This window comes from Crocuta crocuta, unplaced genomic scaffold, assembly GCF_008692635.1.
Source record: "Crocuta crocuta isolate KB4526 unplaced genomic scaffold, BGI_CrCroc_1.0 scaffold174, whole genome shotgun sequence".
Classification (NCBI taxonomy): domain Eukaryota; kingdom Metazoa; phylum Chordata; class Mammalia; order Carnivora; family Hyaenidae; genus Crocuta; species Crocuta crocuta.
Window position 1 is genome coordinate 3,990,278 of NW_027530330.1, and position 20,073 is coordinate 4,010,350.

At 38.2% G+C, this 20,073-nt stretch overlaps 1 protein-coding gene across 4 annotated transcripts in view; it reads left to right on the top strand.

Moving 5' to 3' along the window:
* The window catches only part of NRIP1 (nuclear receptor interacting protein 1), a 301,546-nt gene that overhangs the window by 70,023 nt on the left and 211,450 nt on the right, over positions 1-20,073 (top strand). For 2 of the 4 annotated variants that reach the window (XM_077765650.1, XM_077765649.1), the window contains one exon: positions 1,511-8,827. The exons of the other annotated variants lie outside the window; for them this stretch is intronic. In XM_077765650.1, the coding sequence (XP_077621776.1) occupies positions 1,853-5,320 (3,468 nt within the window). In that variant the 5' untranslated portion in view covers positions 1,511-1,852 and the 3' untranslated portion in view covers positions 5,321-8,827. Of the gene's footprint in view, positions 1-1,510; positions 8,828-20,073 lie in introns of those variants that run through there. 4 annotated transcript variants of the gene reach the window in all.

The following is a 20,073-nucleotide window of genomic DNA, read 5'->3' on the forward strand; positions in this document are numbered from 1 at the left end:
TTTAAAGGAAGGAAATGGAAGTTTTCTGAAGAAATTTGGCTCACTTGATTCCCTGAAGAGTTTTTAATAGCAGGGTATAAGTGAATTCAGGCCTTAAGTAGTCTCAGAATTCCTAATTTCTTCGGCATTTCATTTTTTGCTAGAATTCTGGTAGGTGTTGTGGCTGAGTGTCGCCTGAAGCAGTGTCACAGGAAATACAGTCTCATTTACAGATTCATCTTATTAAAAAAACAGGTTTCTATAAGAAGTTCTTTCCTCACTGTTCCATGTAATGGTGCTGTTTATAGAATTTCTTTTCAAAGAAATTAATGAAAAATAACCACACTGACTTAGAATTTTCTGGAAGAAGTTAATCATCTTCCCTTCAAATCCATTCTAAATTTGTTTCCTGCCCGCTTTTTAACAGGATGATGTGATATAGCTTATTGTATACACATAGTTATATTTGTACATATTATAGTAACCACAATTTCTAAACTAAAAGATAGGAACAAGTACCTTCACACATTTTTTTTAAAGTAATGATTTTTAAAAATCCTACAGAATTGTTTCAAATCACATATAATATTTTATTTATACTTAGTATTAGCAAAGCCACACAAAAAGAAACGGCATGGGTGGGGAGAAAAGTACCTCATATTAAGAACGTCCTAGAAACATGGGAGTTACAGGTTCATCCACAACCTGCATTCTGCTTGGAATGGACCTCACCTTAAAATTTCTACATAAAGCAAATGAGTAAAGATTTCAAAACAAACATATTAAACCTCTGATAGACTTGATGAGCATCTAGAGAATCCGTCTCTTCTGTTTTTAATAAGTCACGGTAAAAATTATGGCTGAATAAATCTGTGATTACACTTAAATGTTTATGACTATGACTAAGACTTCATACTTTGCACAGGCCCACAAAATACTTGTATTTGTTAGTGCTTCCATTTCTCTGAAGACAGAAATTCTACTGATCATTTGTGGAGTGTGTGATGTTTTGAGGATGTCAGAAGTGAATCTTATGCAGTCCTCATCCCCACATCCAGCTCATCAGAGGAGTTCATGTCCTGTTGTCCTGTTCATCTTTTTTTTTCCCCCCTCCTGGACTTCTGCTTTTGTTCTTCATAAGCTCCCAATCATGCCAGAGAATAAAAGAGACTTAGCACTCATATTACTTTGTAGAAAGTGCTCATGAAAATTCAGATATTTGGTGTGCTTTGGAAGACAGTCCTATAACACCAAAGTGTTTTCTCTAAAGGATTTGATCATTTTAACAATATGGGTTAATTTATAGGCTTTCCATTGGAGATTTCCAGTTTGATAGGGATGGTAAAGAAGTGCCATTTCTTTATTACTAAAGAAGTGACTATAATGCGTATATATGTGTATGCATATTATGTTTATATACATACACACATATATAGAAACTTAACACATACTCAATTCTTTTGCTAATAGGTATCATAGCATAATTCTAGCTCTGTCCCTTCCTAACATTTTTTATCTATTTATTTTTTAGAACACTGATATTGCATTTAATTGGACACAAGATGAAGAAGGAGCAGTACATTCACTAAGGATTCAGTCTGCTTGCTTCTGTAGACCTACATATTAAGGAATTCTTCTGCTTCTTCTTGCTTAGGAGTTGATCTGCTCTGTGGTCATACCGCTTTGGAGTTTGTCCTTTTATCTTGTCATTGCCAGAAGAAATCCTGGTTGGAATGAAACCGTGCATCTCTGTCTAATTACTATGGAAGGTGATAAACTGACACTCACTTGTTAAAGTTACATCTCACTCCCCCACGGAAAACCAATCTTCAACTGACTAGAAACCAAGCCCTTGTGAACACTTCTATTGAACATGACTCATGGAGAAGAGCTTGGCTCTGATGTGCACCAGGATTCTATTGTTTTAACTTACCTAGAAGGATTACTAATGCATCAGGCAGCAGAGGGATCAGGTACTGCCGTTGACAAAAAGTCTGCTGGGCATAATGAAGAAGATCAGAACTTTAACATTTCCGGCAATGCATTTCCCACCTGTCAGAGTAATGGGCCTGTTCTCAATACGCATTCATATCAGGGATCTGGCATGCTGCATCTCAAAAAAGCCAGACTCTTGCAGTCTTCTGAGGACTGGAATGCAGCGAAGCGGAAGAGGCTGTCTGATTCCATCGTAAATTTAAACGTGAAGAAGGAAGCTTTGCTAGCTGGCATGGTTGACAGTGTGCCTAAAGGCAAACAAGATAGCACATTACTGGCCTCTTTGCTTCAGTCATTCAGCTCTAGGCTGCAGACTGTTGCTCTGTCGCAACAAATTAGGCAGAGCCTCAAGGAGCAAGGATATGCCCTCAGTCATGATTCCTTAAAAGTGGAAAAAGATTTAAGGTGCTACGGTGTTGCATCAAGTCACTTAAAAACTTTGCTGAAGAAGAGTAAAGGTAAAGATCAAAAGCCCGATACCAATTTTCCTGACGTAACTAAAAACCTCATCAGAGATCGGTTTGCAGAGTCACCACATCATGTTGGACAAAGTGGAGCAAAGGTCATGAGTGAACCCTTGTCATGTGCTGCAAGGTTGCAGGCGGTTGCAAGCATGGTGGAAAAAAGGGCTAGTCCTGCTACTTCCCCCAAACCTAGTGTTGCTTGTAGCCAGTTAGCATTACTCCTGTCAAGCGAAGCCCATTTGCAGCAGTATTCTCGAGAACACGCTTTAAAAACACAAAATGCAAATCAAGCAGCAAGTGAAAGGCTTGCTGCTATGGCCAGATTGCAGGAAAATGGCCAGAAGGATGTGGGCAGCTTCCAGCTCTCAAAAGGAATGTCAAGCCATCTCAATGGTCAGGCAAGAACATCATCAAGCAAACTAATGGCTAGCAAGAATACAACATTTCAGAATCCAATGGGTGTTCCCTCTTCCCCCAAAAATGCGGGCTATAAGAATTCACTGGAAAGAAACAGTATAAAACAAGCTGCTAATAATAGTTTGCTTTTACATCTTCTTAAAAGCCAGACCATACCAAAGCCAATGAATGGACATAGTCATAGTGAGAGAGGAAGCATTTTTGAGGATAGCAGTACACCTACAACCATCGATGAGTACTCAGATAACAATCCTAGTTTTACAGATGATAGCAGTGGTGATGAAAGTTCTTATTCCAACTGCGTTCCCATAGACTTGTCTTGCAAACATCGAATTGAGAAACCAGAACCTGACCAGCCTGTTTCTCTCGATAATTTAACTCAGTCCTTGCTAAACACTTGGGACCCCAAAGTCCCCAGTGTTGATCTCAAAGAAGATCAAGATACCTCAAAGAATTCTAAGCTAAATTCGCACCAGAAAGTAACACTTCTTCAATTACTACTTGGCCATAAGAATGAGGAAAACGTAGAAAGAAACAACTGCCCTCAGGAAGTACACAGTGATGTGGCAAAGTTCGGTTCACAGAATTACACGAGGACTTCGGTAATAGAAAGCCCCAGTACCAACAGGACTACCCCAGTGAGCACTCCTCCATTACTGGGATCATCAAAAGCAGAGTCTCCCATCAACCTTTCCCAACACTCTCTGGTCATCAAGTGGAATTCCTCACCGTATGCCTGTGGCTCTCAATCTGAAAAGCCAGCAAATACTGCATCTAACCACTTGATGGACCTAACAAAAAGCAAAGAATCACAAGGAGAGAAACCAGTCCAAAATGAAGGTACACAAAACTCTACAACATTCAGTGCCAGTAAACTGTTACAAAATTTGGCTCAGTGTGGGATGCAGTCTTCCACGGCAGGAGAAGAGCAGAGACCTAGTAAACAGCTGCTAAGTGTAAACACAGATAAACCTATAGGCATGGTTGATAGATTAAATAGTCCTCTGCTCTCAAATAAAACAAATGCGGTTGAAGAAAATAAGCCATTTAGCAGTCCAGCAACAGGTCCTGAATCAGGACTTTCCGGTTCTGAAATAGAAAATCTGCTTGAAAGGCGCACCGTCCTCCAGCTGCTCCTCGGAAATCCCAACAAAGGGAAGAGCGAAAAGAAAGAGAAAATTCCTTTAAGAGATGAAAGCACTCAGGAACACACAGATAGAGCTTTAAATGAACAAATACTGATGGTAAAAATAAAATCTGAGCCTTGTGACGACTTACACATTCACAATACAAATGTGCACTTGAGCCACGATGCCAAGGGTGCCCCGTTCTTAGGTATGGCTCCTCCCGTGCAGAGAAGTGCAACTGCCTTACCAGCGTCCGAGGACTTTAAATCGGAGCCCATTTCACCTCAGGATTTTTCTTTCTCAAAGAATGGTCTGTTAAGTCGACTGCTAAGACAAAATCAAGAGAGTTACCTGGCAGATGATCTGGACAATAGTCACAGAAATAGTGAACTGACACTTCTAGAATCAAAGAATCTTTGCATGGTTCCTAAGAAAAGGAAGCTTTATACTGAGCCTTTAGAAAACCCGTTTAAAAAGATGAAAAATAACATAGTCGATGCTGCAAACAGTCACAGTGCTCCAGAAGTGTTGTATGGGCCCTTGCTAAACCAGCAAGAGCTGAAATTTAACAAAAATGATCTTGAATTTAAATATCCTGCCAGTCATGGTTCAGCCAGCGACAGTGAGCATAGGAGTTGGGCCAGAGAGAGCAAAAGCTTCAATGTTCTCAAACAGCTGCTCCTCTCAGAAAACTGTGTAAGAGATTTGTCCCAGCACAGGAGTAACTCCGTCATCGAGAGTAAAAAGAAAGGACACAAAAATAATGTGACCAACAGCAAGCCTGAATTCACCATTTCTTCTTTAAATGGACTGATGTACAGCCCCACTCAGCCCAGCAGTTGTATGGACGGCAGGACATTACCATACCCAGGCGGAGTAAAAACTCCCATGAGTCCTCCCTTTCCTGAGCATTTGGGCTGTTCAGGGTCTAGACCAGAATCTGGGCTTTCGAATGGGTGTTCCATGACCAGTGAGAAGGGACCCATTAAGTGGGTAATCACAGATGCGGATAAGAATGAGTATGAAAAAGACTGTCCCAGACTGACCAAAACTAACCCAATACTGTATTACATGCTTCAGAAAGGAGGCAGTTCTGTTACCAGTCGAGAAACACAGGACAAGGACATTTGGAGGGAGCCCTCATCTGCTGAAAGCATCTCACAGGTTACAATCAAAGAAGAGTTACTTCCTGCTGCAGAAACTAAAGCTTCTTTCTTTAATCTCAGAAGCCCTTACAATAGCCATATGGGAAGTAATGCCTCTCGCCCACACAGCGCAAATGGAGAAGTTTATGGACTTCTGGGAAACGTGCTAACAATAAAAAAAGAATCAGAATAACATGTACCTGCCATCCAGCTTTGGATCTTTTTAAAACTAATTAGTATGAACTTGAGATCTGTATAAATAAGAGCATGATTTGAGAAAAGCATGGTATAATTGAAACTTTTTTCATTTTGAAAAGTATTGGTTACTGGTGATGTTTAAATATGCATACTACTTTTTTGCTTTACGTTAGATGTCATGAGGAAACTACTGAACTAGCAATTGGTTTAACACGCTGTATGCATCAGACAACAACTGTGAGTAGCCTATGAATGAAATTCTTTTATAATCACAGATAATAGGCATAAAGGAAAATGTAAATCTCCATCCATAGTGGATTAATGCATTTTACTACCTTTATTAGGGTACTTTGCTTTGCAGAAGTCAGCCTACATAACACATGTGTTTTTTAGTCCAAATTGTTAAATGACTCTTTAAATGTTAATTATTGAATAAAAAAAACCTAATTCACTTCTCATTATTTGATTCAAAAATAAATTAGAAAAAAATATGCTTACATTTTTCACTTTTGCTAAAAAAAAAAAAAACATTTATTTTTAACTCTTGGAAGGGGTTTTGTGGTTCCTAATGTGTCTGCCCCACCCCAATCCTTTTCAATATCTATTTCTTTAAACCTTGTACTACTTAGTAAAAATTGATTACAATTGATGGAAGTTTGATAGATCCTTTAAAAAAAAAAAGGGCAGATTTCCATTTTTGTATTTTAACTACTTTACTAAATTAATATTCCTCCTTTTACAGAATTAGGAAGTTAACATTTATCTTCAGGTGGTTTCCTGAATAGTTGAATATTTAAGAAGTTGTTTTTAACAGAAGCAAAGTGGCTTTTCTTTGGACAATTTTCACCATCTCTTGTAAAACTTACTTCTCACCATTTCTGTGGTACCTGTGAGTCTTATGACCAGGGTTTCTTAAAAGCTGGACTCAGACCACCTGCATTAGAATCATCTGGAGCATTTGTTTTAAAATGCAGATTCCTAGACAGCATCTCAGACCTACAGAATGAGAACCTCTGCCTAATTGACCTGGGAATCTTCCATCTGCATCTTAACACACTCCCTAGATGTTTCTTCTGCATGCTCAAGTTTGAGAACCATTGCTTATGACTTTTCTCAGAACACAGGATTGTAAAAAAAAAAAAAAACAAACAAAAAAAAACAACTATTTGATGCCTATTTTTTCCCCAGTACAATTATACATCAACCCAAAATTTGCAATATTGTAGTTCATATATAACCGTTATGTCTTTGGAAATCGGGTTCAGAATACTTTTTATGAAAAAAAATTGGGTGGAGGGGACAACTTTCATATCTGGCTCAACATCTCAGGAAAAGCTGTGATTATTTGTGTGTTCTAATAAGTAACATCTACTTAATTAGCCTTAGGGATGGAACAGGGCCACTTACCAAACTCAGGTGATTCCAGGATGGTTTGGACACTTCTCCTGAATACATCCTTTATTTCTATTAAAATCATGTCCTAAGAACATTGGTGACAAAGGAGAAAATACTTATTTCAAACCCAAGAAAGGCACTAAACTCAGATTGATGAAACAGAAAAGTAGAAAAGGCATGACCTGACAGAGTTGTACACAATCACTCCATTGGATCTGTTATTTTAAAATAGTAATTAAAAATAAACTTGGATGTTATCTTGGAAGAACTTATTATTGAGCCACATGGGGTTTTGATCTTGAAACGAGTTCATATGTTTAAGTACAGTTTTTACATTCCACAGTTCATTCACCAGATATTTTTTGTTTTTAAAAGTGAACCAGGTTTGCAACTGACCTATCAAAACATCATTATATGATCAACTCTTAATTAGAAGGAAATCTATTTGAAGTTGTTCTACTTGAAGTTGTTTCTAAGATTTTTATATTAAAAATGGGCGTTATTTCCTAATATGATCTAAAACCCTAAATGATTATTTTTTCTCACAATGATTTGTAAATAGTTATTGGATATATTATAAAACAGTAGTCAGGAGTGAATATCATGCTACATCGTGGAGAGATGAAGGCATATGCTTATCCTGAAATGGAAATTCCACTGGCCAGTGAATATATTCTACTCCATCCCATAGTTACTCTGTGACAATCTTATTGTCTACATTGTATAAATGAGCTTATTTTAAGCAAGTCGTTTTTTTTTTTCCTGCCATTATGAGAAAAAGTCTGAAGCCTTAAAGGTATGCAAGAAAAGTTGTTGGCATTCCCCTTTGATTGGGGAAAAGAGGCTTTTACAAAGGAGTAAAATTTAGGTCAGGGAAAAGAACAGCAAGGGCCAGCATTGCTACATTTTTATTTGTTTCTTTGGTTGGTTGGTTGTTTTGTTGTTACCGTTATTAACAGCTAAAGGAATGAGAATATATATAATATATAGGTAAACGTGACCACAAGAATGGTGTTCTGGTTTCCTGGAGAATGTCCCCAGTTTGAGCTTAGGGTGATTTTAAAGAAGAGCGGTGAAAAAGGACATATACATCCATATTCACTTTGTTTATGCATATGTAGATACAAGGATGCTCATACACACATTTTCAAGGACTATTTTAGATATCTACACAATTTCTTCCTAATGAAGTCATTTGTGAAAGGGTACTACAGCTCTCATTGACATTAGTAAGGTAGCATTACCTGTTTACTCTCTGGTACATCTTACAGAAGAGTAAACTGGTGAGAATATATATTTTACATATATATATATATATATATAATATGTATATATATATATATTGGCTTGTTACATGAAGATGTTAAAATCAGTTTTTAAAGGTGATGTAAATAGTGATTTCCTTAATGAAAAATACATATTTTGTATTGTTCTAATGCAACAGAAAAGCCTTTTAATCTCTTTGGTTTCTGTATATTCCATGTATAAGTGTAAATATAATCAGACAGGTTTAAAAATTGTGCATGTGTGTATACAGTTGCAAGTCTGGACAAATGTATAGAATAAACCTTTTATTTAAGTTGTGATTACCTGCTGCATGAAAAGTGCATGGGGGACCCTGTGCGTCTGTGCATTTGGCAAAATGTCTTAACAAGTCAGATCAGATGTCCGTCCTAACAGGACAGTATTCCATTTCTGGACATGACTTCTGTGGTTTAAGCTTTGTGAAAGAATGTGCTTTGAATCCAAGGGTCTTAAAACTTTTTAAAATCAAGTCAACCACTTTTCAACATAAAAAGTTCACACAACTACTTTCATGAATTTTGTAATCCCATTGGAAACGTAACATTATACCAGGAGTATTCCGGTATATTGGAATACAGGCACATTACCATTCATGATATGAATTCTGGGGTTTACACAACAATTTTGATGCAATCTGCTTAGTAATATAATTTGTCATTTTTATTAGAAATTTAATTTCTTCATGTGATGTCATGAAACTGTACATACTGCAGTGTGAATTTTTTTGTTTTGTTTTTTAATCTTTTAGTGTTTACTTCCTGCAGTGAATTTGAATAAATGAGAAAAAATGCATTGTCTTCGATTTGAAATGACTATTGTTTTGTGGGCTTTCTCTGGTTTTTAGGTTTTCTATAAATATAAAAGTCTCTGGTCATGAAAGTAGCAAGTCTTCAAGGATGCCTTGCCCTTCTCAGAAAAATTAAGGGGGGAAAAAAAAAGAAGAAGAAAGTGATCAGCAAGTTAGTGTATCTAGAAGAAGAGCAATTAAAGCATTGCTCAAAAAGATAGCCTACCTAGCCTCAATTCTCTTATTTGGTGTGTAACCAAATGATCACTGTAGATTTTAAAAGTGGGAAAGAATTTGTACAATGTTAAAAAATAAAGACTTGATGAATATTTGTTTTAAAATAAGATTTTATTAGGTTTTTATCCAATTTTCAATGAGTGTTATGTTTATTTTAAATGTAAAAAGGTCTTCAGTCACATTTCAGAAATGAGTGTATAATGTGAGTACACATGCATACATGTATAAATATATAATATATGTATAGGTAATGAGTAGTTGACAATGATAAGTGAAATACAGATGTAGTAAGTAATAGAGACTTTTTTTAGGAAAAAAAAATCTTGTGAACTGATAGCCTGGGAACTTTTATTTTACAAATATGTTATTAATGATAATTTAGGAAGAAGGCATTTTCCCAAAATGAGTTTCTATTTCCTGGCATTAAAATAAGCCTATTACAATAGTGAAAATTTTGCAGCTGCTCTCCTGACAGGTTTATAAACCTTGTCTAAAACATAACCCAGTAGCAGAAATACATTCAATTATTCAACATCATTAAGATATTGAAAAGTTAACACTTGCCATAACATTCTTAGACACCATCTTTAGAGTCAGACATGCACAACCATGTTTTATCTATTGATTTACATTGTGAAAACACATAACAGGTGCATAGAGTAATTGCCTGGTAAGGGATTTTTTTTTTTAAAGCTTATCTATTTATTTAAGTAATCTTTAAATCCAATGTGAGGCTTGAGCTCATGACCCCAAGATCAAGAGTCACATAGAGGAGTATCTGACACTGGCACCTTGTGAGGGTTGGTGGAGGAATCTATCGGTGTTATTTAGCATTATCTTATTTCTACATTTCTCTAAATGATCTGGTACTATTTACAACATTTTAAAGAGCCATCGTCATGGGTAAGTTGAAAACTCCTGCTCTGAAAAACCAGAATTAGTGTACTCTTGAGTTGTAGCAGAATAATTGGAAATGAAATTCAAATCTTATAAATATCAGGCCTGGGGAAATGATGCTGCACATAAGATGTCCTCTTTGAGTGTCTAACAGGAAATATTAAGGAAAAAAACCAAATTTTCAAATAGTGTACTTATAAAAAATATCCTATACCTCTGCAGTCAGAGGATTTTTGAAGCATTCCAAGGGGTCTTTATTGCATTTTGTTGGCACAAATACCTAGACAAATCCTGTTTTCCAATCTGCTTTTACCAAGCTTCACTGGTAGGCACTCTAAACTTTGAGAAAAGTTTATAATCACTTTGAACTGTGTTTCTCTCATTTTTGCTGATAACAGCATTCACCTGTGGAATCAATTCTGGAAAGAAAGTGGCCTAACACAAGTGGATGTCATAGCCTATATTTCTGAAAACCACCAACAGGACCACAAAGGCAAGCCGAAGTGCCAATACACTGAGATTGCGTTTTCCCTTAGCTAATTAATATGAAATGATAATTTAAGGATACAATAGTTAGATGATTTTCTTAAAATTAGAAAACCACCGCTTTCTCTTGTAACTGAATGGGTTGCCTGTGGCAGCCATTATAGCTAATCAAGCTGCAAATCCTTGTAAGACTGTTAGCACCACATTGAATATGCCATCTAGCCTTGCTACATCTAGTCGTGCACTCCTGACTTCTGGCTCTGCCTGCATTTTCACATTTTTAGCTCATTCTCTCACCATCTAACACCTTCCTGCCCACCATCACCAAACATTCCAATGCTCATACCTTCCCAAAAAGAATTCACCTATTTCCTGAACACATCTGCCTTCTTGGCATCAGTGCCTTCTGTTGTATAACCTTGTCTGTCTAAAATACTTACATCCTTTCCCCTCTTATTCCCAATCCCAGAATTGGGATTTAACAATTTGTTTTTAAAACATAACAAATAATTGCCTGCTCAAAGAAGCCCTTCCTCTGGGATTCCTCTAGGGCCCAAGTGTGTTCAGCCTTCCATAACCCCATAGTGCTTTGTGTAGACCTCCCTTATTGCACTCATTAGAGTAGTTAACAACTTATCTTGTATTCCTTCTAAAGTCAAGAAGTGTGTCCTCTAAATTTTACATTCAGTAGCAGGTCCAAATCCTAATAGATGGCAGTTACTCAATAAATTATGCCCAGTCAGAATTGAACAGAAGGTGATCTCTTAACACACAAAAAATGGAAGGCTGCCTCCCCTCACTGGTCTGGGACGTGAACAAAGTCATTTATGTGGTAAGGGACACATCCATTTCCCTGAAGCAATGGCCAGCCTCCTCTAGCCTTAGAGCAAGTGATCTCTGTGGTCCAACCCAGGCATGCTCCCTTCTGCCTTCTCTAATCTATAGAAATTTGACCTGGTATGAAATTCCTGGTCCTTGAAAAGAGAATGGAAACTTTGGGCGGGGGGGAGTTGCCAGTAAAAGTCTAATTACCTGTTGTACCATATTTTCCTACAAATAGCCATGAGCATCTTAGAAGTCTTCCCTTTTAGCAAAGAAACAATCAACTCTTCCAAACACCACTGTGCTAAGACAGGCCTTGGGCAAGAATTCATGGCCTCTCCTGACAGTCATGAACATGTTTATGTTCCAGAGGGCTACCTTTGTCTGAACTATCCAAAATCAAACTCAAGCAGAACATGCTATCTTGATGAGCGTGCCACAACTGACTCCTTGATGAGAAGACCCTCACCAGGGTAGGAGGTGGAGATTAGCATTAAGCTATTTTAGATTCTCAAGGAAATCTGGGCCCTTGTGGTGTGGAAATGCAAGAAACCAGTGCCACATATGACTAGTCCACTAGAATGAATATTCATTCGTCAGAGGGCTCTGATGGCAGCAACTTTGCTACAAGACCAAATGGCCAGGTTTTAAGAGTATTAGAAAAGTAAAACATACATTCAGTAATTAGTTAGGTGCTGAGTAAAGGTGTGTTATATTGATATGAAAGCAGAAGCTCATTTCATATGTATGGAATTGGGCAGGATGCTGTAATTTCCTTATTTTCTGATATAAAAGTAATGTAATAAACATTTTAATTTTTAATTATCACATATTCTTCAGAAAAACTACATTTCCTGTCCCCGGCCCCAGAGTAGAAATCATACTTGTTGTATGTCCAAAGGGCCTTTTAAGAATTAGCAAACTAGTATTAAAGATGAAGTGACCACACTACAGTTTTGGTCCAGGACTCTCTTTTGCTCCAAACTGTAAGTGATAGTAATCTGAGGAAGACTCTGAGAAGCCAAGGATCTTGGAATAGTCAAAGTGCAACTTTCTAAAATAATAATGACATTGATCCCAGTAGGTGAATGGGATCATACAGTACTTCTGATCATCACCAAGTGAACTCACTCAAGCAGGAATATAGGCAAGAGCATCCTATTTATCAGATTGTTTTCTCAATCTCTCTCTTCCCTCTCTCTTTAAATTATAATAGGTTTATGGGGCTATAATTCACCTATATAAACCATATAATTCAATGATTTTTAATATATTAATTGAATCACTATAAGCTCTGGGAATATTTTCCTCACTCCCAAAAGAAACTCCACTTTTTCCTGTTGTCTTTGATAACCACTAATCTAGTTTCTGTCTCTGTATGTTTATATATACTGGACATTTCATATAAACAGAATCATATATGATCTTTTGTGAATGGCTTCTTTCACTTAGCTTTATATTTCCAAGGTTTATCCATGTTGTAGCATGTATCAGTACTTCAATGTTTTATTGCTGAATAATTTCCCATTGTATGCCACATTTTACTTACCAACTTATCAGTTAACAACAATTTGAGTTGTTTTCATTTCTAGCTGTTACGAATAATTGCTATGTTCTGTTGTTTTAGTCATTCTTCAAAAAGAAAATGCACAACCAACAAAAATTTGGTTTCGATATTGCCACACGAGCACCCTGACAGCATAAAGTTTATTGACTGTAAATGTGTGAGTTTATTTCTGGACTCTAGTTCTGTTCCACTGATTTATATGATTATTCTATGCCCGTGCCACACCATCTTGATTACTGTAGCTTTGTAGTCATTTTTGAAACCAGAAAATGTGAGGTCTCCAAATTTGTTCTTCGTTTTCAAGATTGTTTTGTCTCTTGTTGGCTTTGTGAATTTATATATTCAAATTTTAGAATAAGACTATCAATTTATGCAAAAATGATTGGTGGGATTTTTATGGAGATTGTATTGAATGTATAGATTAGTTTGAAGAGTATTATTTTAACAAGGTTAATTCATTGAATCCATGAACATGGAGTGTTTTCATATATTGCCGGTCTTTAATTTCTTTCAACATGGGCACCCTAGGATGATGGCTGTAGCAGGGCTCTCTGACTGTCTCTTTCCCTGATCTGTTAAACTGTCTACTTCCTTTGGTGTCACACCCAGTTGTTAGGCTCCACTAATTGCCAGATCCTTGCACTATTGTTTTTGACAATGCCCTGAGGCATAAATAGTTCCATTGTCTGATCTAATTAAATTTGGGTCCTTTTGCAAGAGTAGTTTTTGAGGCCAGTCTTTGAGATTTGTTCTGTTCCCGGGAGGGCTCTTCTAGCAGTCTCTTTCCCTGGTTCTCTCTGGTAAATAGCTGGCCTATGGTTTAGCTTCCTGTTCTCATGCAGCTACCAGCCTCCAGTCAATTGCTTACCACCAAGATCTTCAAGAGGACATTAGGCTTGAACTTCCTCAACTCCGTTCTAAATGAAGGGAGACTTTCAGAACTCTCTGTCCTTATGGCTTGCCTCCTCCCCTGGACAAAATTTCTGAGCCATTGTTCCATTGCTAGAGCAGAGATAGTGGTCTGCTTCTCTCCTAACACTCCAGATTTATAAGCAGGGTGCTGGGTGGAGATGATAGCCTCTTGTAGTCTCAGTTCACCATTTCTGGTGAGAAGCCTCTAACCCTATGATCGAGCCAGGATTGGGGCAACCAGAGCCAATCATTCTTGGCCTGCCACCCTGAGGGTAGACTGTCTGCCCTTAGGGTGGAAGCTGGGTAGGGGACGACAGCCCTTGACTTTTGGTATGCACCTGAAATTTCGCTTCTGTAACACAGAGCTTTGCAGAAGGTGAGAAATGCTGGTGACCTGGCTTTTCCAAGGAAATAAACCTGTAACTAGGAGCTGGGGAGAGGGGTCCTCATCTTCTCAGCCATACCCACCTTGAGTGGAATTTCCATTAAACTGTGGCAGAGGAAAAGGAGCAGATCATAGCTCACATGTCATAGACTCTCACTGTTCATGGCTCACGTGTCATACTCTCACTGTTCTTACCAAAATTTAACAGAGATTTTCTTTCATAAACGTCTTCTTCATCTGCTCTATGCCGTGAGGAAAATTTTCAGAGTAACTAAACAAAATTCTTCTGTTATTCTGTTTTGCTGGGGAGTGGATTTTCAAAGTGGATCTTCCCTACATATCTTCTGTCTAGTGACCAAATAAATGTATTCAAAGCCACTTTCCTCCATGGTCACCTGCTTAAGCAACATTGTGCTGGAGCATTATTTCTATCTATAAGTTGGCACATTTCTGGCACATGCTGTTTTGAAAGACTCTTTTCCTCATTCTCATTAACCATAGTTTACCTACATCTATTCACATTTCAAGAATCACTTTTTTTTTTTTCATATCCTGCTAGGATAGTATTCAGATTCATAACTTCTTGCCCATCAAATGTTCCATAGTTGAATCCACCAGACCAACCTCAATGCAATAACCTGTCATCACTTACATATTCAATTTATAATAGTTTAAATGGCTCTTCGGAATTTAAATCAGTAAATTCTTAATTTTTCTTTTTTTTTTTAGTTTTTTGAGCAGTTTCAGGTTTACAGAATTGAACAGAAAGTACAAACATTTCCTTCTATCCCATACCACCATACGACCACTCCCTCACTCAGTTTCCCTTATTATTAATACCTTGCATTAGTGTGGCACATTTTTACAACTGATGAAATAATATTGATACATTATTAACTTAAGTTCATAGTTTACATTGGGGTTCACTCTGTATTACACCTTCTATGGGTTTAACAAATGTGTAATAACATGCCCCCATTGTAATATCACACAGAATGGTTTCAATGCCTTAAAAATTCCCTTTGCTGGGGCGCCTGGGTGGCTTAGTCTGTTAAGCGTCCGACTTTCACTTAGGTCATGATCTCGCGGTCCGTGGGTTCGAGCCCTGCGTCGGGCTCTGTGCTGACTGCCAGCTCAGAGCCTGGAGCCTGTTTCAGTCTGTGACTCCCTCTCTCTCTGACCCTCCCCTGCTCACGCTGTCTCTCTCTCTCTCCTAGAAATAAAACATTTTTAAAAAACAAATAAATAAAAATAAAAATTCCCTTTGCTTCACCTGTTCACCTCTCTCATCTCCCTTTTGCTTCCATCCCCATTTCTCCCCAGCTCCTGGCAACCAATGATCACTTAATTGTCTCCATAATTTTGCCTTCTCCAAAATGTCATAAAATTGGAATCATATAGTATATAGCCGTTTTGGTTTGGCTTCTTTCACTTAGCAATATGCATTTAAGTTTCTTTGTGTCTTTTTGCAGCTTGATAGCTCACTTCTTTTTATTGCTGGATAATATTCCAGTGTATGTATGTATCTCCATTTGTTTATCCACTCACCTATTGGAGGGAATCTTGTTTGCTTCCAAAAATTTTGCTTCCAAAGTTTTAACAATTATGCATAAAGCTGCTATAAACACCAGTTCACAGGTTTTTGTGTGCACGTAAGTTTTCTTTCTTTTGTTTTTGGTATGTGCTTTCAGAGGTAGAGCTTACCATCTGGTAATTCAAATTTCCCACCATTCTTGTGCTCCAGAAGTGCTTCCCCATCAGTTCCAAGTCCACCAATTTCACTGGATATATCAGTTGGGTAGGCTAAGTTATGCTGCACTATCACACAACCTAAACTCTCAGTGACTGAAAAATACAAAGGTTTCTTTCATATTCTTGCTACATGTCTGACTTGAGTTGGCACAAGGCTTTTTTTGTGGAACCGAGGCTGGTGAAGCCTTCACTAGTTGCCATGCTGAAGAACAAGGTGAACTGAGCACTGGCTTTTAAAAGATCTAACACCTCCCATTACATGAATCAAAACTTTAGTCACCTTAACTTCATGGGGATAGGAAATGTATTACATCATGTACCTAGAAGAAAATGAATCAGAAATATTGTTGAGAATTCAGCGATACCAACTTTTATTTTTTGATTTGTGTGAGCATAGAACAATTATCATTTGATCACTTAATTTAATTTGATTATATTTTAATGTTTACCTTCCCTCTCCAGACTCCAAACAATAGACAAGAAGCTACCACTAACCAGACTTAAGGGATCACACGATATTTACTAATCCAAAAGAAAGGGTTCAGGTGATAACACAAGCTTCCATAGGCTGACTGTAAGGAAGACAGCCAGAGCCTGAGCGTGGTTGATAGAGTTGGCACTAATGTCATAGGACTCACAGTGATGGAGGATGAGTTCTTTTCACCTGCACTCAGCATCACAACACAGAGACGCTCACTTGTGGTGTCACATAACTGTATGTTCATACACACTCATCTTGTTATTTCAGTTTGTTTACACAATTAAAGCTTTTCTTCTCTTTCCAAAATGAGATGTTCCACTTGATTAGAAACACATCTTAAAGCAAATCTTAATTCAAAAGACAGTTTTGGTTTAGGCCACTACAAATTCATTTAATTGTTCTTAAAATTCTTAAATAGATGTCTTTTTTGTTTGTTTGTTTACAAGATTTGCTGACAATTTCTGACTGACCAGCACCCACCTTATGGAAATCCTTTATTTATGAAAAGTTCCTAGAACTGGATACTCCTTTACCAGTCCATCCCCAGAAACTTCTCTTCCTTACAGAAGCTCCTTGTGATTAGATTTAGGATTTGGAGATGAAAAGATGGCCACAAATTACCCAGATGGGCATTAAATATAATCACAAGAGTTCCTTTTTTAATGACTCCTTTATTAATTGATTGGTTGATTGATTGATTTTGAGAGAGCAAGCTTGAGTGGGGGGGGGGAGGGGAGGAGAAGAGGGAGAGAAAGAATCCCAAGCAGGCCCCAAGTTGGAAGCTCAGAGCCTGATGTGGGGCTCAAAACCACAAACCAGGAGTTCATGACCTGAGCTGAAGTGGACGCTTAACCGACTGAGCCACCCAAGAGTTCCTATAGGTGAGAAGCAGAGGGGACATTTGACACAGACAGAAGAAGAGAAGGCAATATGACCATGGAGGCAGAGACTGGCATGATGCAGCCACAAACCAACGCCTGCCAGCAGCTCCCAGAAGCTGGAAGAAACAAGGAACAGATTCTTCCCTAGAGCCTCTGACTGTGGCCCTGCTAACACCTTAATTTTGGCCCAGTGAAACTGATTTTGAACTTCTAATCTCCAGAACAGTGAGGGAATAAGTCACTGTTTTTTGAAGTCACCAAGTTTGTGGTGATTTGTAACAACAGCCCTAGAAGATTTATGTATCGCCTGCTGCTGCATAGGAAATAAATGACATACAAAGAAATCCATTTTAATGTTCCCCAAATATCTTCCCAGGGTAGGCCCAGGAGCCAGTAAACATGCCCAAAATACATTAGAGATCTTTGTCTTTTTTATGTGTGTGTGAAAATTTGTGAAGTATCAAGTATTTACTATGCTGTGGAGAGTAATAAAGCAAAGATAAGATTCTCATGTTTGAGATATATATATTCTAAGTTACACACACACACACACACACACACACACACATTCAATTGGAGCAGAGTACAGAGCCCTGTGTTTTCTCAAAGTCCGCCTTGAGGGGCCCACTTTGAAAGATATCAGAATTCAGAGCACATAAACATGAAAGCATAGTTTGAATCCTCCCCCTTTGGAGATATAATTGCAGTCGTGGAAAGGAAAATAACAAGGAGTCATAGATAATAGGGCCCCAAAGATCTCAAAGAAATAGGTTAATCTCGCTGTGGATCCTAGCATGTCATAAAACATCAGTGTGCACTAGCTTCTCTTTCCCTTCCTTGGTTAAAAATGTCCCTTTATTGTCAAGGTCTAAAAAAAGGCAAGACATAACAAATGAATCCGCAGTGATGTTTGAAAAATATGCCCTGACACATTTGGAACATACCCACTGTTCAAAATCTGCCGGCTAAGAGAAGCTGATTAGAGCCCCTGATGGCCTGTGGGAAGCCCTGTCCAGGTGCCTGTTACCTGCTGCTGTCAGGCCTGCCTTGGGCCAGCATGGAGCCAGACTACCCAGTTGCCTCTCATCTTTATGTAAACACCAGACCAGGAGGCAGCCGCTGCTTTGATATAAACATGAAGGGAAAGTTGTGCTAGCTCGGGAACAGGATGGTGCACCTCTCTTCCTCTTCCTTGGCATTAGACTTCCGTTGGGCCTCTTCAGTGATGAAAGCATCGTCTTTTTCTTTATGAAGTGCCTTGACTTCAGTAGTGTTTGTGTATCTCTTCACTTGAAATCAGAAAAGATTCTTTCCACACATGCTCCCTCGACTCTCAGAACCAAGAGAGCCTTAAAATGATCATCTCTGTTGGTACGTGGATTTAAAGTTGAAAGGACAATTCTCACGTTGGCCAGAAGCCTCGTAGTCCATCCCCACATGGTGGATTTTAAATGTATTTACCGTCCACATTTCCTTCCTGAGGGTGGGTGGAAAAAAGCTGCCAGATTTCATTTAGCATGTATCATTTTTATACTACACTATATTCCGAGATAAATCATTAATGTGATTATAAATAATAAAGCATAGGAAACATTTTCTAGGAATGAAATAAGTCAAAAGGGAACATTTGATGCTGTAAGCCATAGACAAAGCAGCTGTGATCCATGGTGTAGAGAAGTTCTTGGGGAAAAATGGTTCATACATATATTTATTCATTTAACAAAACATTTATTAGTGCCCACTCTCTAACATCACTTTGCAAGCTGCTAGAAAAACAATGAGCAATGAGACAGATCTTGTGTCTGCTCTTAAGGAATCTAAAGTCTAATTATTTTTAAAAACTAAGAGGAGAGAGAAACTGCAGTTACCACTTGGTGCCCTAATAGGATGCAATAGAAAAGCATATAACTCACACTTGAGTTAATATTTTGAGGAAATAATGTTTTCCTTGGAGCTTGGAGAATAGAAACATCATGAGCAGAAGCTTGGAGGTAGGCGATAACTTGAAATATGTCAGAACACTAAAATGGGATCACAGTGGCTTAGAGATTGACACTCTTAAGGGACAATGAGACCCCTTCATTTGGATCTTCAAATAAAGACACTGGAGGTGACTAAATGGTCTTAAGCAGGTTAACGACGTGATCCAATTTACCCTTGAGAGCTCTGTATCTGCAAGGTACAAGATGGCTGTCAGAGCTATTTCAGGGAGAAGTGATAGAGACCTAGGTAATGGTGGTGAGAGTGAGGAAGCAGATAAGTGGCTGATCCAACAGATTCTTAGGAGAGACATTTGTCAGCCTTGGTGATTGAGTAGGTACGAGGTAAGATGGGAAAAGGCTTAAACCCAGGACGATCCTAGATTTCCAGACTTCACCAAGCAGAAGGTGAAGCTCATGGGCTCAGTTTTGGACAAATGCATTATATAGCTATGTTCAAGGAAGTATGTTCAGCAGAGAGTTGGACAAATGAATTATTTCGAGAGTGAGATTCAGGCCAGATGTATAGATTTGGGAATTGTCAGCATGCAGCTGATAACTGAAGCTACTGGAGCCCAAGAGGATGCTCAGGGAAACTTGTAGGTTATGAAGAGATGAAAACCTGGGACAGAACCTGAGAAATGTGATGTTTTAAGCAATGAGAAGAAGAGGATCCTGCAAAAGAAACTACTAGGTAGGAGAAAACTGGGAGAGGCCAAAAGAGAGGAGTCTTTGAAGAAGGATGGCATGGTCACAAATGCTGAATGTCGCCTTGAACAGTACCCAGTGTATTTAATACCAGGGCAGAGTCCCTGTTTCATATGGTGAAATCATTTTTAGTCATCATCACTTAAGATCATAA